Raw genomic sequence first — 23,828 nt, forward strand, 5'->3', positions numbered from 1 at the left:
TTTTTACTGATCTGTCCTTCCATTGCTAAGTAAATACTCGAGGTATGGTCACGGCCCTAGCTAAATCGGTTGATCAGTACTTATGCTATGGAATGTCCAATTTAGCTAGAACCATAAATGGCTCAACAATCACGAAGAGTGACTGAAATCGATAAAAAAATAGGCGGATTCACCAGGCCGCCTTACAAGGAAGTTCCTGCGCCGTGAAGTAGCTCGGTCTGCACAAGGGCCGTTTCTCGAACGGTATTATACGAATCGTATGGGTTTCCATGACAACACTAATAATACTATCCTAATATTGTTCGAGAAATGGGCCCTGCGCCGCCCATTGCAAGATGCTGAGACAGAAATCCCATATCTGCCACAAAGAGACATTGTTAAGTGTATCTGTGTTCCTTGTTCCAGACATCCCAATCCTGACAGAGTGGTGCTCCTGGTCCCTGGGCGCGGGCGCGGACTCTGCTCGGGCCCACCTTGAGGAGGTCCTGCGGCTGGCAGGCCCCGATCCTCTCTCCGGGAAGCTGTTCTGGGACGCTAAGAGGGAGTTGGAGAAGGCGCAGCTTGAATCTATGAGGTAATCCCAATTAAAAGATTTTTCCAGATACAATAGAATATACTCTACTAGCGACCCGCCCCGGCTTCGCACGGGTTAACAAATTATACATAAACCTTCCTCTTGAATCACTCTATCTATTTAAAAAACTGCATCAAAATCCGTTGCGTAGTTTTAAAGATCTAAGCATACATAGGTACAGACAACGGGAGGTGACTTTGTTTTATACTATGTAGTGATTGTATGCTCTACTAGCGACCCGCACCGGCTTAACACGGGTTACGCAAAACCTTAACATATTATACACCTAAACCTTCCTCAAAAATCACACTATTGATAGGTGAAAACCGCATGGAAAATCTGTTCAGTAGTTTTTTACTTACACACAAACAGACAGACGCGGCGGAGTACTTTGTTTTATAAGGTGTTGTGATAAAAAAAGGCATTGTTAACCTATGGACCATCCATGTCATATCTACATCAAAATATGTAGTCTAAGGACCAAGTATTATTAGTAAAACCAAAGCATGTACAGTCGCCATCATATATATTGGTGCGGCCAAGGTGTTCACAATGTTTGAACTCGCACTCTAACGCCTTGACAATAGAGGCGTGTTCAGATATTTGTGAGCGCCTTAGCCGCTCCGATATATCTGATGGCGACTGTACCGTCAGCATATACAGTAGCGGATAGAACAACGCGCCAAAAGTATCGGCCATAATCTAGTTATTTTACAAGCCCATACAATTTCTGTATGTGGTTTTTAGGAAATTATCATGTAAATATCATTCTGGATTTTAACCCTATTTATCTGTAACTACTTTTTCTATAAAGTACCGTTATTCTACAGCGTTGATGACCCCGACTACAAGAAACAGCGCGAGCGAACCCTATTCTGCCTCGAGGAGACTGTGTCCCGACCCCTGCTGAATGGAGAGGAAGCCTGGGCCCAGTTCCAAGAGTTAGCCACGGCTATACATGGGCAGGACTACGTTGACAAGGTAACCCTTATTACAAGCATGTAAGGTTCATTATTGTGAGGTGGCCGTCTCCCGGCCCTACTGAAGCCTGGGCCCAGTTCCAAGAGTTAGCCACGGCTATACACGGGCAGGACCACGTTGACAAGGTAACCCTTATTACAAGCATGTAAGGTTCATTATTGTGAGGTGGCCGTCTCCCGGCCCTACTGAAGCCTGGGCCCAGTTCCAAGAGTTAGCCACGGCTAAACACGGGCAGGACTACGTTGACAAGGTAACCCTAATTACAACCACGTAAGGTTCATTATTGTGAGGAGGCCGTCTCCCAACCCTAACTGAATGGCGAAGAAGCCTGGCCGGAGTTCCAAGAACTCGCCTGCTATGCACGGGCAGGACTACGTTGATAAGGTAACCCTTATTACAACCACGTAAGGTTTATTATTATGAGGAACTCGTATGTATTATATTCAGGACGTTGACAAGGTAACCCTTATTATAACGAGGAGACCGTGTCTTACTGAATGACAAGGAGTCAACTCTAAGTCATCCTTATTCTGTAAATATAAGGTTCAATATCGTTTAGCGCTGGGGTAGTGAGACGACACTGAACCAAGTTTACGTTGATAAGGTGTGCCTTATTACGGTGGCATAAGGTTCACTCTTGGTTCATTTTTATTTTGCAGGTCAAGAAGCAACATGATGCAGCTACAGAGTATTTACAGAAGATCACACCTTATGAGGATAAACTTTTGACTATGGAGTAAGTCAGTCAAATTACAACGTAACATTTTCTTAACCTGGGCAGTACTACTTTAGGCATCTCAACCTTTCTGGCTTTCAAATACTTATTTATGTGCAATTGTGTAATTAGCGTCTTGAACTAAATGCAATTTCTCACGTGAATTATTTGTCGCTATTCGATTATTGTAAACCTTTACAGTGAGGTACATTTCTGTTCTTTTAAATTATTTTGCATAGTTTAAAAGAACAGATATTGCATGTTTTTTTTTTATACCACATAGGTGGCAAACAAGCATACGGGCCGCCTGATGGTAAGCAGTCACCGTAGCCTATGGACGCCTGCAACTCCAGAGGTGTTACATGCGCGTTGCCGACCTTTTTTTAAAAACCTGTACACTCCTTTTTTGAAAGTTAAATTCGGATTTTTTATAATTTGTGTGTTTTAGGAATCCTGAAGAAAAGTGCAAAGTGTATGAAGAGTACATAGAGAAAGTGAAAGAGTTATCACATGAAGAGAAGTACGCGGATTGTGATAGCAATGGAATACTCAAGGTACCTGTTTTTGATTAAAGTAGTAAATAAATTCCAAACTAGTAGATCCAGACAATTTTATATAGTAATTATAGTATGACCTGTTAAAGTGGGGTTGGCCGGTCGAAGTATTTAGTAGATGGCGCCATCATATCTTGCCCGGTCAATCCTTAGAATTGTGTCAAATTTTTGTTTTTTTAATGCCCTGAATGCCAGCCCTTAAAGCCAAATCTCAGAAAAAGGGGCAAGCAATGATGGCGCCATCTATGCAAACCTTTGACAGTTGCCAACCCCATTCCTCCTGAATCTGTTTAGACTTGTAATATTGTAAATTGTAGCTTTATAAAATCAGGTCCAGGAATCATAAACCTTTTGCCTTTTGTTTTTACGATTGGGTGACTAAATTAATAAATAAAGTATTCAAAATTATAGTTGGTCAAACCAATTTGTCAGTCAGTAAGAACCAGGAAAACTATACTCATCCTTTTCTTTGGGTGCTAGTACTAGTGAAAGACAAAGAAGAAAGAGACATAACACTTTAAACTCTCGCGTTTTGTACACATATTTAATTACACAAACGGGTCTAATGAAATTATATCGCGGTAGACCCGTTTGTGTAATTAAATATGTATAAGAAAGAGACAGTCCTTTGACAAACTATAACACCTGTATTGTGCGTCAGGTGCTATACGACCGCGCTACATCGGAATGCATCAACTGCGAGGGCGCCTACAACCTGCTGGTCGCATGGGCGCGACAGTCGGTGCGGCACTCGAGCCGTGCGACCCAGTCGCGCGTGCTGTCCGCGTGCACGCGCCGCCGGCCGCGCAGGGCCACGTTCTGGCTGCTTACTATGCAGCACGCGGAACATGAGGGCAAGGGGGTTGATGAGGTGAGCGTACTCAGAGGCTGTTCTGGACCGTATTGTAATGGTATAAGGTCTATTTTCTATTGCACTTGTTGATCAAGTACTGGTCGCGTGGGCGCGACACTCGAGCCGTGCGACCCAGTCGCGCGTGCTGTCCGCGTGCTCGCGCCGCCGGCCGCGCAGGGCCACGTTCTGGCTGCTTACTATGCAGCACGCGGAACATGAGGGCAAGGGGGTTGATGAGGTGAGTGTAGTCAGTGGCTGTTCTGGACTGTATTGTAATGGTATAAGGTCTATTTTCTATTGCACTTGTTGATCAAGTACTGGTCGCGTGGGCGCGACACTCGAGCCGTGCGACCCAGTCGCGCGTGCTGTCCGCGTGCTCGCGCCGCCGGCCGCGCAGGGCCACGTTCTGGCTGCTTACTATGCAGCACGCGGAACATGAGGGCAAGGGGGTTGATGAGGTGAGCGTACTCAGAGGCTGTTCTGGACTGTATTGTAATGGTATAAGGTCTATTTTCTATTGCACTTGTTGATCAAGTACTGGTCGCGTGGGCGCGACACTCGAGCCGTGCGACCCAGTCGCGCGTGCTGGCCGCGTGCTCGCGCCGCCGGCCGCGCGGGGCCAAGTTCTGGCTGCTTACTATGCAGCACGCGGAACATGAGGGCAAGGGGGTTGATGAGGTGAGCGTACTCAGTGGCTGTTCTGGACTGTATTGTAATGGTATAAGGTCTATTTTCTATTGCACTTGTTGATCAAGTACTGGTCGCGTGGGCGCGACACTCGAGCCGTGCGACCCAGTCGCGCGTGCTGTCCGCGTGCTCGCGCCGCCGGCCGCGCAGGGCCACGTTCTGGCTGCTTACTATGCAGCACGCGGAACATGAGGGCAAGGGGGTTGATGAGGTGAGCGTACTCAGTGGCTGTTCTGGACTGTATTGTAATGGTATAAGGTCTATTTTCTATTGCACTTGTTGATCAAGTACTGGTCGCGTGGGCGCGACACTCGAGCCGTGCGACCCAGTCGCGCGTGCTGTCCGCGTGCTCGCGCCGCCGGCCGCGCAGGGCCACGTTCTGGCTGCTTACTATGCAGCACGCGGAACATGAGGGCAAGGGGGTTGATGAGGTGAGCGTACTCAGAGGCTGTTCTGGACTGTATTGTAATGGTATAAGGTCTATTTTCTATTGCACTTGTTGATCAAGTACTGGTCGCGTGGGCGCGACACTCGAGCCGTGCGACCCAGTCGCGCGTGCTGGCCGCGTGCTCGCGCCGCCGGCCGCGCAGGGCCACGTTCTGGCTGCTTACTATGCAGCACGCGGAACATGAGGGCAAGGGGGTTGATGAGGTGAGTGTAGTCAGTGGCTGTTCTGGACCGTATTGTAATGGTATAAGGTCTATTTTCTATTGCACTTGTTGATCACCTACTGGTCGCATGGGCGCGACATTGCAGTCGCGCATTGTAATCAGGCGTTTTATCCGCATGTACGCGGCAAGGGGGTTGACGAGAGGTGAGTTTAGTACCTATTGAAGAAAAATCAATAAGTTTGTTGACTTTATAATCGAAAATTTCAAAAATTATTCAAGGTCTTTTCGCCTACTTTTTTTAACTTTTAACAGTAACTTACTCTTAAGATAAGATAAGATAAAAGATAGTTTATTCAAGTAGGCATAATTACAATGCGCTTATGAACGTCAAATATAGTTATACCGGTTCTTAGGGACGATTCTAACAAATCGTTGAGGTTCCTTTGTTTTATCACAGAGTTCCTATGGCTACCCCTGGTCTCATCAGATCGCACAGGTCTTTCATAAACATGTGAAATACCAGCTCAATCAAACACCAGTAATAGTCGAATCTTGAAGGAATTTTTTATACGCGTGAATGAACTTGTAACTTGTCATGGTTACGATCTCCTGGGTCACGCTTTAGTTTGCCAGTGTTCCTATCTTTTCATTCGTTCATTTCATTAACTTAACATGTTTTTTTAGGTGAAGACAATCTTCGAAACAGCCCTATCCAAAGGCATGGAGTCGTACAAGCAGGCCGAGTCCCTCTGGCTGGGTTACCTGGAATGCCTGCGCCGCGCCACCGCCTTTGACAACGAGCCTGACGTGGAGCGCCTGCGACGCACCTTCCGCCTCGCCTGGGACTCTCTCGCCGAGGTAATTTAGAGATTAAGATAAGATAAGATAAGATAAAAGATAGTTTATTCAAATAGGCATAATTACAATGCGCTTGTGAACGTCAAATAAAGCTAGGACCGGCTCCAACCCTACACCTCTGCCCCGAGAAGATTTAAATCCCCCCTCAATTGGAGGAGGGTATCCCAATATGGGACCGGCAACAAACTCGGCGGGACACATCTTTTCAATAATAATTACATCTTATAATTAACATGCATTACGAGAAAATAAGGGAAAAAATACAATTTAAATTACTATAGAATTCATGCAATTATACACATAAGGTGTAATAGAAATTTGATTTAGAAAATATACATATGTACATGGAATCATACAAATTCGTAGCTCTTTCAGAAAACATATCAAATTCTTACAAAAGGAAAAGAAAATAAAGTTATTAAAAGAAATGGGAAAACATATTATATAAATCTGATTGATTATTATGAATTACCAACATATAATATTTGATGTGCTTTCCTGCTTACCTGAGCTGTGTCACCTATAACTCTATACATAATACAATGTTTTTAATTGCTACTACTTTTTATTAGTTTCTGGTTTTGACCATGCATGTTTGTCTGTCAAGTAGTCCTCGACTCTGTAATAAGCTTTTAACATCAATGACTTTCTTAAGTAATTCTTAAGAGCTGGAAAGGGTAATCTTAAAGCATCCTCAGGCAACTTGTTATAAAAATGAATGCATTATAATGTAAATCACAGAAACAACTGTAAAATCGTTAGAATTAAGTAAATGGGTCAAACACGTTTTAGAAAAAGGTCACTTATGTGGACAATGCAATAAAAGTTAACGACTCTGGTACATATCTAACCCTTTTTTAGGCTTCCGTACCCAAAGGGTAAAAACGGGACCCTATTACTAAGACTCCGCTGTCCGTCCGTCCGTCCGTCCGTCCGTCCGTCTGTCACCAGGCTGTATCTCACGAACCGTGATAGCTAGACAGTTGAAATTTTCACAGATGATGTATTTCTGTTGCCGCTATAACAACAAATACTAAAAACAGAATAAAATAAAGATTTAAGTGGGGCTCCCATACAACAAACGTGATTTTTGACCGAAGTTAAGCAACGTCGGGCGGGGTCAGTATTTGGATGGGTGACCGTTTTTTTGCTTGTTTTTTTTTTTGTTTGTTTTGCTCTATTTTTTGTTGATGGTGCGGAACCCTCCGTGCGCGAGTCCGACTCGCACTTGGCCGGCTTTTTTTATTATTGTTTTGTTACTTGAGTCTCAAGTACTCGAATAATGCAACCCCTTAGATTTCCTTAACCTTGCGATTTCTACAGGAACGAGGTAACCATACCATACTATAAAACGGGTTTGACCCAAATAGGTTAAGTTATTAGCATAAAAAAGTACCTCGCCATCAAACTCCACAGTTTGGCGAGTTTTATGTAATTTATAAAATGTATGTTAGTTTATCATGAATGAAAGATTTAAAAAAAAAACACTAGGTTGACATACACGTAAATAGGGGGTCACACCGAATGAGATAATCTCAGCTCGAAAAGCAAAAAAGCTGGGTTATTTTTATTTGAAGTGTCTTATTGATTTAAACTTTATTGCACAAAATACAAAAAAAGAAATACAAACGGCGGACTTAATGCCCAAAGGCATTCTCTACCAGTCAACCATAGGGCTAAACAGAGATGTAATCTTATCTCATAGGAGATCGACCGCGCGATCTGGGTTCAGTACTTCTAGTAATAAAATTGGATAATGGACGACAGTTTTGGCTCGATGTATAGTTCGTTTTTTTAGCATTAGAAAGAACTTGAAAGAAGGTAAGCGATTTTGACATGTCTTTCAATTGAAAAACACTTTTTTAAAATCAATAACTATTACTTATGAAAGCTGAAGACTATAAAAGATCGTATTAGATTCATAATTGTTACATAAGTATTTACCGTAACTTATTTTTAAAATGTGTTTTTCAATTAAAAGACACATCAAGATTGTTTACCTTATTTCTAATGCTAAAAAAAACGAAGTATAATCGATGTTCCTTTGTTTTCGTAATCGGCTTGAACGTGTGTTTTCGATAATCAGGGTATTCCGATCCTTCTCCACTCCATAATCGTTCACTATCAACAGAGTTGTCGTAGTTTCATAAAGATATGTCTACTGTGGATAATGCGGCCTTCGCAATGCGTTCATCGGAACGTTAGCGTTAACATCAGCGTTAAGGAAACATTCATAATTCATAATTTTTTTATTGCATGAAAGTGAGTACAAAAGTTGTTAGTACTATACAAAAAGTCCATCACAATCTGCCGAGCTCCCACGCAATATATCTTAAATCTAAAACTACATACTAAATTAATTGGACTTAGGGTCGGTTGCACCAAACCGTCTGTCACCGTTAAAGCGTTCATACTACACTGCGGATTGACGTTGATCAGTCCGCTAAATGTGGTTGGTGTCACTGGCCCTTAAATTGTGTCACCAGTAAAAACCAGGGATGTAACGGATGTGGTTTTATCGGAACCGAAAGCGGAACCAGATGTTTTAAATTTAGGTTATCGGAACCAGAAACGGAATCGGAACCGAAAACGGAACCGGAACCAGAACCGGAGCCTGAGTCAGTACTATCAGTAGGTATACATTACACAACACAACACATACGAATAGGTATTTTAAATTCAAAAACACGGATAAACCAGAACATCTAATGAGCGAATGACTGGTATAAACCTGTTTGTTTTTGATATATGCTGCTCATGTCCCGCTGCCGGGCTAAGCATTGACATCCGATATAACTTCCGTTTCAAAAGTAACGGAACCGGAACAGAAACGGATGTGTAATACCAAACGGAAGTTCCGACTTAACGGAAACGGAAACGGAGCTCCGTAACAGGGATGTTGCGGATGCCGATTTTTTGCCATCCGCGGATGCGGATGCGGATGCGGATTTTTAAAGGCTCACATCCGCGGATGCGGATGTCAAGATAGTACCATAAAAAACGTCAAATATTACATTTTAGTAATTTTTATTTCAAAAAACCGGCCAAGTGCGAGTCGGACTCTTGTTCCAAGAGTTCCGTACATTAAGTCCCACTCACGCTTGACTGCTCATTTCTAATAGGTTTTTTTGGTTAATGACTAAATTACCTGGCAGTCTAGCACTTACGCCGATGCTAAGACGTTCCTGTACCGACCTGTTCCACATCCGCATCCGCATTAAATCCGCATCGATTTTATGCGGATGCTGATGCGGATGTTGAAAATAATGCGGAAGTTCCGCGGTTGCGGATGCGGATGCGGATATTCGCAACATCCCTGCTCCGTAACATCCCTGGTAAAAACTGTGTAATTTGTTGTCAGGCGTGGGGCGAGGAGGCAAACGACTGCGAAGTGCCGCTGTACTGGGCGCGGTTGGAATACAACCGCATGAAGGACCCCAAGCAGGGCAAGGAGATCTTCGAGGAAATATTCAGTGAGTTCGAGTTTCTGCAGTATAGAAGAAGAAATACATGACCATAATCTCTTCTAACTGACCATTGGTAAACTGTTTTTGCAAAATCGTTTACGAATGGGGTTGGCAACTGTCAAAGGTTTGCATAGATGGCGCCGACATAGCTTGCCCCTTTTTCTATGAGATTTGGCTTAAAGGGCTGGCATCCAAGCATAAAAAAATACAAAAATTTGACACAATTCTAGGGATTGACAGGGCAAGGTATGATGGCGCCGTCTGCTAAATACTTCAACCGGCCAACCCCACTGTCAGTTAACTGTGTGGACGATAGTACCGGACATAAACTGGCAAACCACACACCGAAACATTTTTCTAATATAAATAAGTAAAATAAATATTTGGTTATTATGTCTTTTTACTATTTTCTAGAATATGGCGAAAACAAAACCATGTCCAAATACTGGGAGGCGTACATCAACCTAGAATCCCACCGCCAACCCTCCCTCTCCGAGAACAAGCTGCGCGAGCTGCACCGGCGGGCGCTGCGCTTCGTGGCCGACTACCCGCCCGCCGCCGCGCGGCTCTGGACCGACTACGAGCGCGACTACGGCCAGCTGGCCACCGCCACCGAGTGCCAACACTTGTGTGAGGTGAGTCACCGCCAACCCTCCCTCGCCGAGAACAAGCTGCGCGAGCTGCACCGGCGGGCGCTGCGCTTCGTGGCCGACTACCCGCCCGCCGCCGCGCGGCTCTGGACCGACTACGAGCGCGACTACGGCCAGCTGGCCACCGCCACCGAGTGCCAACACTTGTGTGAGGTGAGTCACCGCCAACCCTCCCTCGCCGAGAACAAGCTGCGCGAGCTGCACCGGCGGGCGCTGCGCTTCGTGGCCGACTACCCGCCCGCCGCCGCGCGGCTCTGGACCGACTACGAGCGCGACTACGGCCAGCTGGCCACCGCCACCGAGTGCCAACACTTGTGTGAGGTGAGTCACCGCCAACCCTCCCTCGCCGAGAACAAGCTGCGCGAGCTGCACCGGCGGGCGCTGCGCTTCGTGGCCGACTACCCGCCCGCCGCCGCGCGGCTCTGGACCGACTACGAGCGCGACTACGGCCAGCTGGCCACCGCCACCGAGTGCCAACACTTGTGTGAGGTGAGTCACCGCCAACCCTCCCTCGCCGAGAACAAGCTGCGCGAGCTGCACCGGCGGGCGCTGCGCTTCGTGGCCGACTACCCGCCCGCCGCCGCGCGGCTCTGGACCGACTACGAGCGCGACTACGGCCAGCTGGCCACCGCCACCGAGTGCCAACACTTGTGTGAGGTGAGTCACCGCCAACCCTCCCTCGCCGAGAACAAGCTGCGCGAGCTGCACCGGCGGGCGCTGCGCTTCGTGGCCGACTACCCGCCCGCCGCCGCGCGGCTCTGGACCGACTACGAGCGCGACTACGGCCAGCTGGCCACCGCCACCGAGTGCCAACACTTGTGTGAGGTGAGTCACCGCCAACCCTCCCTCGCCGAGAACAAGCTGCGCGAGCTGCACCGGCGGGCGCTGCGCTTCGTGGCCGACTACCCGCCCGCCGCCGCGCGGCTCTGGACCGACTACGAGCGCGACTACGGCCAGCTGGCCACCGCCACCGAGTGCCAACACTTGTGTGAGGTGAGTCACCGCCAACCCTCCCTCGCCGAGAACAAGCTGCGCGAGCTGCACCGGCGGGCGCTGCGCTTCGTGGCCGACTACCCGCCCGCCGCCGCGCGGCTCTGGACCGACTACGAGCGCGACTACGGCCAGCTGGCCACCGCCACCGAGTGCCAACACTTGTGTGAGGTGAGTCACCGCCAACCCTCCCTCGCCGAGAACAAGCTGCGCGAGCTGCACCGGCGGGCGCTGCGCTTCGTGGCCGACTACCCGCCCGCCGCCGCGCGGCTCTGGACCGACTACGAGCGCGACTACGGCCAGCTGGCCACCGCCACCGAGTGCCAACACTTGTGTGAGGTGAGTCACCGCCAACCCTCCCTCGCCGAGAACAAGCTGCGCGAGCTGCACCGGCGGGCGCTGCGCTTCGTGGCCGACTACCCGCCCGCCGCCGCGCGGCTCTGGACCGACTACGAGCGCGACTACGGCCAGCTGGCCACCGCCACCGAGTGCCAACACTTGTGTGAGGTGAGTCACCGCCAACCCTCCCTCGCCGAGAACAAGCTGCGCGAGCTGCACCGGCGGGCGCTGCGCTTCGTGGCCGACTACCCGCCCGCCGCCGCGCGGCTCTGGACCGACTACGAGCGCGACTACGGCCAGCTGGCCACCGCCACCGAGTGCCAACACTTGTGTGAGGTGAGTCACCGCCAACCCTCCCTCGCCGAGAACAAGCTGCGCGAGCTGCACCGGCGGGCGCTGCGCTTCGTGGCCGACTACCCGCCCGCCGCCGCGCGGCTCTGGACCGACTACGAGCGCGACTACGGCCAGCTGGCCACCGCCACCGAGTGCCAACACTTGTGTGAGGTGAGTCACCGCCAACCCTCCCTCGCCGAGAACAAGCTGCGCGAGCTGCACCGGCGGGCGCTGCGCTTCGTGGCCGACTACCCGCCCGCCGCCGCGCGGCTCTGGACCGACTACGAGCGCGACTACGGCCAGCTGGCCACCGCCACCGAGTGCCAACACTTGTGTGAGGTGAGTCACCGCCAACCCTCCCTCGCCGAGAACAAGCTGCGCGAGCTGCACCGGCGGGCGCTGCGCTTCGTGGCCGACTACCCGCCCGCCGCCGCGCGGCTCTGGACCGACTACGAGCGCGACTACGGCCAGCTGGCCACCGCCACCGAGTGCCAACACTTGTGTGAGGTGAGTCACCGCCAACCCTCCCTCGCCGAGAACAAGCTGCGCGAGCTGCACCGGCGGGCGCTGCGCTTCGTGGCCGACTACCCGCCCGCCGCCGCGCGGCTCTGGACCGACTACGAGCGCGACTACGGCCAGCTGGCCACCGCCACCGAGTGCCAACACTTGTGTGAGGTGAGTCACCGCCAACCCTCCCTCGCCGAGAACAAGCTGCGCGAGCTGCACCGGCGGGCGCTGCGCTTCGTGGCCGACTACCCGCCCGCCGCCGCGCGGCTCTGGACCGACTACGAGCGCGACTACGGCCAGCTGGCCACCGCCACCGAGTGCCAACACTTGTGTGAGGTGAGTCACCGCCAACCCTCCCTCGCCGAGAACAAGCTGCGCGAGCTGCACCGGCGGGCGCTGCGCTTCGTGGCCGACTACCCGCCCGCCGCCGCGCGGCTCTGGACCGACTACGAGCGCGACTACGGCCAGCTGGCCACCGCCACCGAGTGCCAACACTTGTGTGAGGTGAGTCACCGCCAACCCTCCCTCGCCGAGAACAAGCTGCGCGAGCTGCACCGGCGGGCGCTGCGCTTCGTGGCCGACTACCCGCCCGCCGCCGCGCGGCTCTGGACCGACTACGAGCGCGACTACGGCCAGCTGGCCACCGCCACCGAGTGCCAACACTTGTGTGAGGTGAGTCACCGCCAACCCTCCCTCGCCGAGAACAAGCTGCGCGAGCTGCACCGGCGGGCGCTGCGCTTCGTGGCCGACTACCCGCCCGCCGCCGCGCGGCTCTGGACCGACTACGAGCGCGACTACGGCCAGCTGGCCACCGCCACCGAGTGCCAACACTTGTGTGAGGTGAGTCACCGCCAACCCTCCCTCGCCGAGAACAAGCTGCGCGAGCTGCACCGGCGGGCGCTGCGCTTCGTGGCCGACTACCCGCCCGCCGCCGCGCGGCTCTGGACCGACTACGAGCGCGACTACGGCCAGCTGGCCACCGCCACCGAGTGCCAACACTTGTGTGAGGTGAGTCACCGCCAACCCTCCCTCGCCGAGAACAAGCTGCGCGAGCTGCACCGGCGGGCGCTGCGCTTCGTGGCCGACTACCCGCCCGCCGCCGCGCGGCTCTGGACCGACTACGAGCGCGACTACGGCCAGCTGGCCACCGCCACCGAGTGCCAACACTTGTGTGAGGTGAGTCACCGCCAACCCTCCCTCGCCGAGAACAAGCTGCGCGAGCTGCACCGGCGGGCGCTGCGCTTCGTGGCCGACTACCCGCCCGCCGCCGCGCGGCTCTGGACCGACTACGAGCGCGACTACGGCCAGCTGGCCACCGCCACCGAGTGCCAACACTTGTGTGAGGTGAGTCACCGCCAACCCTCCCTCGCCGAGAACAAGCTGCGCGAGCTGCACCGGCGGGCGCTGCGCTTCGTGGCCGACTACCCGCCCGCCGCCGCGCGGCTCTGGACCGACTACGAGCGCGACTACGGCCAGCTGGCCACCGCCACCGAGTGCCAACACTTGTGTGAGGTGAGTCACCGCCAACCCTCCCTCGCCGAGAACAAGCTGCGCGAGCTGCACCGGCGGGCGCTGCGCTTCGTGGCCGACTACCCGCCCGCCGCCGCGCGGCTCTGGACCGACTACGAGCGCGACTACGGCCAGCTGGCCACCGCCACCGAGTGCCAACACTTGTGTGAGGTGAGTCACCGCCAACCCTCCCTCGCCGAGAACAAGCTGCGCGAGCTGCACCGGCGGGCGCTGCGCTTCGTGGCCGACTACCCGCCCGCCGCCGCGCGGCTCTGGACCGACTACGAGCGCGACTACGGCCAGCTGGCCACCGCCACCGAGTGCCAACACTTGTGTGAGGTGAGTCACCGCCAACCCTCCCTCGCCGAGAACAAGCTGCGCGAGCTGCACCGGCGGGCGCTGCGCTTCGTGGCCGACTACCCGCCCGCCGCCGCGCGGCTCTGGACCGACTACGAGCGCGACTACGGCCAGCTGGCCACCGCCACCGAGTGCCAACACTTGTGTGAGGTGAGTCACCGCCAACCCTCCCTCGCCGAGAACAAGCTGCGCGAGCTGCACCGGCGGGCGCTGCGCTTCGTGGCCGACTACCCGCCCGCCGCCGCGCGGCTCTGGACCGACTACGAGCGCGACTACGGCCAGCTGGCCACCGCCACCGAGTGCCAACACTTGTGTGAGGTGAGTCACCGCCAACCCTCCCTCGCCGAGAACAAGCTGCGCGAGCTGCACCGGCGGGCGCTGCGCTTCGTGGCCGACTACCCGCCCGCCGCCGCGCGGCTCTGGACCGACTACGAGCGCGACTACGGCCAGCTGGCCACCGCCACCGAGTGCCAACACTTGTGTGAGGTGAGTCACCGCCAACCCTCCCTCGCCGAGAACAAGCTGCGCGAGCTGCACCGGCGGGCGCTGCGCTTCGTGGCCGACTACCCGCCCGCCGCCGCGCGGCTCTGGACCGACTACGAGCGCGACTACGGCCAGCTGGCCACCGCCACCGAGTGCCAACACTTGTGTGAGGTGAGTCACCGCCAACCCTCCCTCGCCGAGAACAAGCTGCGCGAGCTGCACCGGCGGGCGCTGCGCTTCGTGGCCGACTACCCGCCCGCCGCCGCGCGGCTCTGGACCGACTACGAGCGCGACTACGGCCAGCTGGCCACCGCCACCGAGTGCCAACACTTGTGTGAGGTGAGTCACCGCCAACCCTCCCTCGCCGAGAACAAGCTGCGCGAGCTGCACCGGCGGGCGCTGCGCTTCGTGGCCGACTACCCGCCCGCCGCCGCGCGGCTCTGGACCGACTACGAGCGCGACTACGGCCAGCTGGCCACCGCCACCGAGTGCCAACACTTGTGTGAGGTGAGTCACCGCCAACCCTCCCTCGCCGAGAACAAGCTGCGCGAGCTGCACCGGCGGGCGCTGCGCTTCGTGGCCGACTACCCGCCCGCCGCCGCGCGGCTCTGGACCGACTACGAGCGCGACTACGGCCAGCTGGCCACCGCCACCGAGTGCCAACACTTGTGTGAGGTGAGTCACCGCCAACCCTCCCTCGCCGAGAACAAGCTGCGCGAGCTGCACCGGCGGGCGCTGCGCTTCGTGGCCGACTACCCGCCCGCCGCCGCGCGGCTCTGGACCGACTACGAGCGCGACTACGGCCAGCTGGCCACCGCCACCGAGTGCCAACACTTGTGTGAGGTGAGTCACCGCCAACCCTCCCTCGCCGAGAACAAGCTGCGCGAGCTGCACCGGCGGGCGCTGCGCTTCGTGGCCGACTACCCGCCCGCCGCCGCGCGGCTCTGGACCGACTACGAGCGCGACTACGGCCAGCTGGCCACCGCCACCGAGTGCCAACACTTGTGTGAGGTGAGTCACCGCCAACCCTCCCTCGCCGAGAACAAGCTGCGCGAGCTGCACCGGCGGGCGCTGCGCTTCGTGGCCGACTACCCGCCCGCCGCCGCGCGGCTCTGGACCGACTACGAGCGCGACTACGGCCAGCTGGCCACCGCCACCGAGTGCCAACACTTGTGTGAGGTGAGTCACCGCCAACCCTCCCTCGCCGAGAACAAGCTGCGCGAGCTGCACCGGCGGGCGCTGCGCTTCGTGGCCGACTACCCGCCCGCCGCCGCGCGGCTCTGGACCGACTACGAGCGCGACTACGGCCAGCTGGCCACCGCCACCGAGTGCCAACACTTGTGTGAGGTGAGTCACCGCCAACCCTCCCTCGCCGAGAACAAGCTGCGCGAGCTGCACCGGCGGGCGCTGCGCTTCGTGGCCGACTACCCGCCCGCCGCCGCGCGGCTCTGGACCGACTACGAGCGCGACTACGGCCAGCTGGCCACCGCCACCGAGTGCCAACACTTGTGTGAGGTGAGTCACCGCCAACCCTCCCTCGCCGAGAACAAGCTGCGCGAGCTGCACCGGCGGGCGCTGCGCTTCGTGGCCGACTACCCGCCCGCCGCCGCGCGGCTCTGGACCGACTACGAGCGCGACTACGGCCAGCTGGCCACCGCCACCGAGTGCCAACACTTGTGTGAGGTGAGTCACCGCCAACCCTCCCTCGCCGAGAACAAGCTGCGCGAGCTGCACCGGCGGGCGCTGCGCTTCGTGGCCGACTACCCGCCCGCCGCCGCGCGGCTCTGGACCGACTACGAGCGCGACTACGGCCAGCTGGCCACCGCCACCGAGTGCCAACACTTGTGTGAGGTGAGTCACCGCCAACCCTCCCTCGCCGAGAACAAGCTGCGCGAGCTGCACCGGCGGGCGCTGCGCTTCGTGGCCGACTACCCGCCCGCCGCCGCGCGGCTCTGGACCGACTACGAGCGCGACTACGGCCAGCTGGCCACCGCCACCGAGTGCCAACACTTGTGTGAGGTGAGTCACCGCCAACCCTCCCTCGCCGAGAACAAGCTGCGCGAGCTGCACCGGCGGGCGCTGCGCTTCGTGGCCGACTACCCGCCCGCCGCCGCGCGGCTCTGGACCGACTACGAGCGCGACTACGGCCAGCTGGCCACCGCCACCGAGTGCCAACACTTGTGTGAGGTGAGTCACCGCCAACCCTCCCTCGCCGAGAACAAGCTGCGCGAGCTGCACCGGCGGGCGCTGCGCTTCGTGGCCGACTACCCGCCCGCCGCCGCGCGGCTCTGGACCGACTACGAGCGCGACTACGGCCAGCTGGCCACCGCCACCGAGTGCCAACACTTGTGTGAGGTGAGTCACCGCCAACCCTCCCTCGCCGAGAACAAGCTGCGCGAGCTGCACCGGCGGGCGCTGCGCTTCGTGGCCGACTACCCGCCCGCCGCCGCGCGGCTCTGGACCGACTACGAGCGCGACTACGGCCAGCTGGCCACCGCCACCGAGTGCCAACACTTGTGTGAGGTCAGTGATTCCTTCATATCTTAGTTGTTGTTCCTTTTAGATGAACAAAAAGCCTTTAAAGAACCAAGTCATAATAAATCCTCAATTCAAGCCTCATTGCCACTTTATAATCCTAAAAATTATGCTGAAGAAAAAATACAAAAAGATGACGTTAGTTAGAGGGTGGCCATTTTGAAGTAAAAACTTCTTTAGCGGCGCTGTGCACTTTTTGAGGTGAGGAAAAAATGTTAAACTCGCGACAGATCACGTGACCGTAAGACTTACAATGTCATTAACTGGTATTAATATAACTCGAATACTAACAGTGATGTGCTTAGGGGTTTCAAGTAATGCGACTAAATAACGCTAGATGGCGTTAACCTCTATCTCTATGTATAAAGTGCTGCAAACATTTTGCAATAGTGATTGAGTTTTACTTCTGCCAGCACTCCCGGAGTGCAACCTATTTTTTTTTCCTTATATCTTATTGTGTTCTGTAAAAGGTTAAAATATTCGAGTAACCCCTTGAGTGAGTTTTGTCAGCCATTAAACGACCATACAATTTTAAAGTTAGTTTAGAAATATGAATGTTTGACTGACTTAAGATTTAGGGAACCTCGGACACAGTTACTTAAGTTATATGTCACGTCTTCACTTTCCTTTGTGACGAAACGTATGGCTTTGACAATGCTTTGAAGACCGATACCGATACCGATTTAATGATACTTAAAATGTAAGTATCATTAAATTGTATATTTTTTGTTACAGGCAAAACTAAAAGAATGGCGGGACAGCTACCAAGCCATGAAAGACAAAATGACCAACCAAAAGAAAGGAAACAAACAGCCACAGAATAAAAAGGGTAAATTCGATAAAAAGAAGAAAGAGCAGGACAACCCAAAGAAAGGGAAGAGAAAGTCAGAGGAGAGCGCACAAGATAGCGAGGTTAAGAGGAAAAAGGACAGCAGTATGGAAGTCGATGAGAAGGCGAAGGAAGGGGAGAGTGGTGCTTTAAAACGATCTCATGACGATGATAGTGATGGTTTGTATAATAATAATAATCTAAATTAAAAAAAAAAGTGTAAGATTGTTTGAATTTATATCGAAGTTGTATAATAGTACAATATAGTAACAGTCGCCATCAGATATATCGGAGCGGCTAAGGCGCTCACAAATATCTGAACACACCTCTATAATTGTCAAGGCGTTAGAGTGCGTGTTCTGATTAGGGCATGCAGTACCGGTCCCGGTACCAAGAATTTCATTTCCCGGTTCTGAGCATGACTGGAACCGGGATTCCCGGTTCTTCCCGGTTCTCAAAGCATCTTAAGATTCTTTTTATGAAATTGATTCGGTCGCATACAATCTTTATGAATGACTTATTTTCGTTTAAATAATTGCATAAGTATTATTTTATGAAAAAAAAACTTCAATTAGTGTTCCAACCTTCCAACCTATTTTACGAAATTAACCGCACACTTTGCCTCCGCCAGGGCTGGGCTTATTTACGGCCGTAGTCGATGCACTCGGCACTATGACGTCACGGCATACAGAAGTTAAAAATTCAACCTGAGAACGGAATATTTTCATATAAAACCAACTTCCTAGAAGAAGAATATTCGAATGTAAGATCCTAGGTACTTAAGATTTAAAAGGTGTTTAAAGATACAGCTTAAGTCACCCGGGTGTATAGATCATAGTCCTTTATGTAAGCGGCATAAAAGTAATGAACGATGTTTTAGATAAATACAAAATTTAAATAGAAAACTGGGTGAATTTTTACAATTTACCATTATCAGTAATACTTATACATTGGAATGCCTACTTTACTAGGTTAGTTTGTCGGGTTATTTGGGTCCCCCGTTTCATAGCACCATTATTAAAATGCTATTTAATGTCCCGAGCTAAAGTACTAAAACATAACTACTATTGAAATAGGAACAAATACGCATACTGATGAGAACCGGGAAGTACCGGTACCGGGTCTTCAGTACCAGTTCTTTCGACACTATAAAATTCCCGGGAATTTGAGAACCGGGAATTCCCGGGAGCATGCTCTAGTTCTGATATTGTGAGCACCTTGGCCGCTCCGATATATCTGATGGCGACTGTACATTAATATCCCGTACTTGAAGCCGGAAAATCAGGGATTGCCGACTAAGTAAACTTTTGGGTAATTATCTTTTTTTAGGGTTCCGTACCTAAAGGGTATGAACGGGACCCTATTACTAAGACTCCTCTATCCGTCTGTCTGTCACCAGACTGTATCTCATGAACCGTGATAGACAGATGTATTTCTGTTGCCGTTATAACAACAAATAAGTACTACAAACATAATAAAATAATTATTTAAATGGGACTCCCATACAACAAACGTGATATTTTTTGACGGTTTTTTTAGTAATGTACCATCATGTTTTTTTTTGTAGGTGCTGATAATAAGAGACTGCGGACTGAGAATGCGAATAGTACGTCTAGAGTTAGCGGCAACGAGGCTTGCACACTCTTCGTTAGCAATCTAGATTACAAGTTAGTACAATACACGTTGGTTGGTGTTGGTGTTGGTGTGTTACTTAGATAAATTAGGACTTGCCTAACTTGTAACAGTCCGGACGGTCTTATATCTACGACGGTATAATAGGATGAATTTAATTTATGAATAATAGGTACTATTCGTTACTACACATGCCAAATGGCGGCACCGCTTTTTGACGTTACGGTGACAATCACCGCCCTCTAGGAAACCGCGACATTTGGTTTACATAGACACCGTTCTAGTGACGCCATTCACCGCTATATTACGGCCGCTACCTGACGGCACCGCTTTCCGAGTAAACTATAGTCTATTTTTTTATTCGGTAGACTAAAATGACATTTCATAATTCATAGTATGAACACAAAATGTCATTTCATACTACGAAGTCAGTTTAGTCTACCGAATAAAAAAATAGACTTTAGAGCTTTGGGCATTCTGTATCTATATCAATGGTCTTGATATTTCTTAACCTCCTAAAGCTTTGGATTCCTCCGAAAACGGTGCCGTCATATTACGGCCGCTATATAGCGTTGACTGACGTCACTAGAACGTTGTCTATGTAAACAAGATGGCGCGGTTTCCTAGACGGCGTTACGTTACGTTGATTGTCAACGTAACGTAAGATGACGGCCGTCATGACGGTGTCGATCATAGAATTAGAATAGACAAGAACAACTGTCAATCTTCAAAAGTGCGACCAAAAATGAAATGCAACTGTGCGCGTAAATTGTCTATGTGAGATCAAAAATAGTGATGTCATGTTACAACATATTAATAATCTGTCGGTGTTTGATTACTTTATCGACTACTTTTTCAAATGTGTTATTTTAAACGTTAAAATTCTACGACATTATGATGTATAAAATAACACCTGCACTGCGTGTGCTATCAAAATCGTTACAGCCTTATCTTAGTCTAACTCTTACTGTGTTGGAAAGTGAAGTTTAAATTTACTGCTAAACATCTGCACCTTCAAAAAGGGTATAACAATCGTTATTATTTGAAGTTGGTTATAAAGGTTAATATCTTAATTGTGTCTTGTGAAGAAATGATTACATAGCTATTAATATACCGACAAGTTATCGATACTGTCATCTGAACATTTTGTCAAGCCCTAGCGTAAAGTAACAGTTTATGTTTTTACACAAAATATTCTAAATTATTGAGTAATATGATAAAATATTAGCACATAAAGGAAGAAAAACTTATAATCAACTGTATAAACCGGCTTCTTACACTTTTTATGCTCTTAATTTGACAAAATATCGTTAAGAAAATTTCGCTCGGAATATCATTATTCCTCTGAAATGAGTATTTGCTAGGTTTATTTGGCCCCGTGACACTGAAATCCGGTACACTATAAGACACTATCTTCATTGTATTACTTTATCAAATAGTTTTCTTCCGAATTTGTGTATATTTTTCAAATTGAAAATTAAGGTGATACGCTCTTGGCCGTCCGCGGCCGTCGTCAAACTCAAAAATGGTCACGTTTTCTCATTTGTAGTCTGACTCTTTCGCACTCATGCGATGTTCATATACGTGATGGCTTCCCTTTCGCACACTTCAGCTGTCTGTCAAGCGCGAGCGCGAAAATGACAAGTCTGTGGTGTCGATAGTTTCGTGAACGTTTTATTAGATTTGAATAAATGATTCCGTACTACGATTATTTTCCTCTTCTGATAATATTTCATCCTCCAAGTAAATTATAGATGATCAAGCAAATCTTGTCAGTAGGAAAAGGCGCGAAATTCAAATTTTCTATGGGACGTTATCCCATCGCACCTACATTTTTCAAATTTGCCACTTTGACCTTGGTGGATGACGGTGTGTTATGACGCCGTGGTACTTTCCACATGTCGCCACCATAAAGACGGCCGTCTTTTGCGGCCGCTATATGACGGCCGTCATGTGACGGCACCGTTTTCGGAGGAATCCAAAGCTTTAGGCCCAAGGTCCTACCTATAGTACCTATTCAGTTCAATGTAATTTTAACCATGTTCGCTTTTGCTTTGTTTCGTTAAATTTTTAAACAACGCAAAATCAACTCTATTTCCCTAATGCGGAACTTGCATTATTTTTTTTGCAGTGTAAACGAGAATAATCTCCGTGACAAGCTGTCAGAGTACGGTGAAGTGGTGTCACTGCGCGTGCGCGCCGGCGTTAAAGCGTTCGGTGGCTCCATCTGCTACTGCCAGTATTCCACATCGGTAAGTGACCAACCATATATGGCCATTTTCACTTAACCTTTTACCGCATACGAAGCCATAAATGGCGGATATGATATTCAACTCTATTGATAGCAAATAAAGTTCAAATTTAAACAATAATTTTTTATTTCATGCATTTACTTTACATCAACTTTTAGGTTATTTCTACTCAGAATCACGAGGACTATCGATTTAAAAAGAAAAAAATGTCATTTTTGTAACGCATTTTCACATACATTTTGTATGGACCGTTACTAAACTGACACCCAATTTTTTTTTGATAAAACTGGGGATTTTTTTTCTTTGACTCATTCAATAGTACTCGTGATTCTGAGTCTAAATAACCCAAAAGTTGATGGTTTTTCAAAAAAAAAGTTAATGGTACATTTTTTTCTGAAAACGCCCTTATTATGTAATATCAATGTGGGGAAGACCGTGCTGGCGTGCGAGGGGTTAAAAAGGAGGCTTAATTTGTCTTCCGCGTGTCATTGGTCTTAGTTTAATGGGTATAGCCGGACTAATCTATCCTAATTCCATAAACTAACTCTGAAATCTCAAATAGCAGATCATTTTCTCCAAAACTACTGAACTTTACTAGCAATAGGGAATATTACGCGAAAGTCTGCGTAGGGGGCGCCACTCCCACAATATGTCACAATCTAAGGGTCTACCGCAAACGAGAGAGTCGAAATTTAGTTATCTAACCTCTCTATCACTCTTACATAATCGAGCGATAAAGAGGCAGATAGCTGAGTTTCGATTTCGCGTTTCCCGGTAGCCCTTTGTAAACAAACCGCCTTGATGTATCAATGTCATATTTGATTGCCTGTGAAAACTTGTCAAGAACAGTTTGAGGTACAGTATTGTACTATATGCCCAAGTTAACATATTAACAGTAACTATACGTTACTGCCTGCGACATAAATATGCGATGCACGTAATTGTATAAATAGCATGTAAGCAATAATAGCCTATAAATATGTGTTATGTTTAGATTTACTCTCTCTATACTTGGATACCGAGAATACAACACAACTTCGGTAATGTTTGGTTTTACTTAAACTCCATTTCGACCCTCCGATTACCAAGTCATCTCAGTATGTATAAGTTACTCTATGGTATACTTAAGTCACTAGTGCTGCATTCTGGCGGCAAAACATTGGAGTATTACTCCCTATTCTACTCCATTGGTTGCACTATTGATTTATTAATGTTTTTCGCAGGAGGCAGTAGACGAAGCGATAAAACACGACCGCACTCCCCTAGACGGACGACCGATGTTCCTCTCGCGGTACTCGGCGTCCAAGACGAAAGGCACCTTCAAATACGCCACGACTGTCGAGAAAAACAAACTGTTCGTGCGCAACCTGCCTTTCGCGCACTGCACGCGCGAGCGGCTCACGGACATATTCGATAAATACGGGAAACTCAGCGATATTCGAGTTGTCACGTTCAAGTAAGTGCATCGTGACTTTGATTTTTAGACGGGCAGCCTTAGGTTACGCCCGTTATATAGTATGAATAGGGATGTTGACATGAATCGCGAATATATAACAATGTTTTTACCATAGCGGGGAATATTAGAACGCGGAAAATCATGTTTTGCAAGTGTAAATATGCGTAATAAATTAATTAAAAATAATCAAAAGTATTTAAAATAATACCCAGTATCACGTGACTGCAAACGCCAATCGGAGCGCGTGACGTAATCACAGTGGAATCACCAAAGACAAGTTATAAAACCTGCCTAAGTGTCTACAGATTATCGTACCGAAACGCGATCTTGGTGCGGTGCGGCGCACGAATCGATAGTGTGTAAGGTGGTGCGTTAAGGACGCAGCTATAAGTTAGAACGAGAAAGAAGGTCGCTGTCCGATGCGGTAGTGTGTTAAGGCTTTAAAAAAAATTGTCAGTTGCCATATAAAGAATTTAAAAAAATGACTGACAGCAGTTTGTTTAAAACGCCGTTACGTCATCAAGGTTACGTGACAGTTTGGAGCGTTTAGGCGCGAAATTTAAACACGAAACTTATTATACATGTTTTTTTATTCAAAATTAATGAATACATATATTTTTTTTATATTTTTTTCTGTAATTATTACGTGTCTATCT

The 23,828-nt window shown here is 50.3% G+C and overlaps 1 protein-coding gene across 1 annotated transcript in view; it reads left to right on the top strand.

Annotated features, from left to right (window-relative positions):
* Positions 1-23,828, top strand: part of LOC134657048 (squamous cell carcinoma antigen recognized by T-cells 3) — a 28,501-nt gene that overhangs the window by 1,369 nt on the left and 3,304 nt on the right. Inside the window, exons 4-15 of the mRNA XM_063512600.1 lie at positions 406-574; positions 1,405-1,555; positions 2,215-2,291; positions 2,719-2,824; positions 3,486-3,695; positions 5,660-5,833; positions 9,195-9,306; positions 9,715-9,935; positions 17,739-18,012; positions 19,400-19,499; positions 21,596-21,716; positions 22,940-23,172. Coding sequence (XP_063368670.1) covers positions 406-574; positions 1,405-1,555; positions 2,215-2,291; positions 2,719-2,824; positions 3,486-3,695; positions 5,660-5,833; positions 9,195-9,306; positions 9,715-9,935; positions 17,739-18,012; positions 19,400-19,499; positions 21,596-21,716; positions 22,940-23,172 — 1,948 coding nt within the window. The remainder of the gene's footprint in view (positions 1-405; positions 575-1,404; positions 1,556-2,214; positions 2,292-2,718; positions 2,825-3,485; positions 3,696-5,659; positions 5,834-9,194; positions 9,307-9,714; positions 9,936-17,738; positions 18,013-19,399; positions 19,500-21,595; positions 21,717-22,939; positions 23,173-23,828) is intronic.

Source organism: Cydia amplana, chromosome 19 (assembly GCF_948474715.1).
Source record: "Cydia amplana chromosome 19, ilCydAmpl1.1, whole genome shotgun sequence".
Lineage (NCBI taxonomy): Eukaryota > Metazoa > Arthropoda > Insecta > Lepidoptera > Tortricidae > Cydia > Cydia amplana.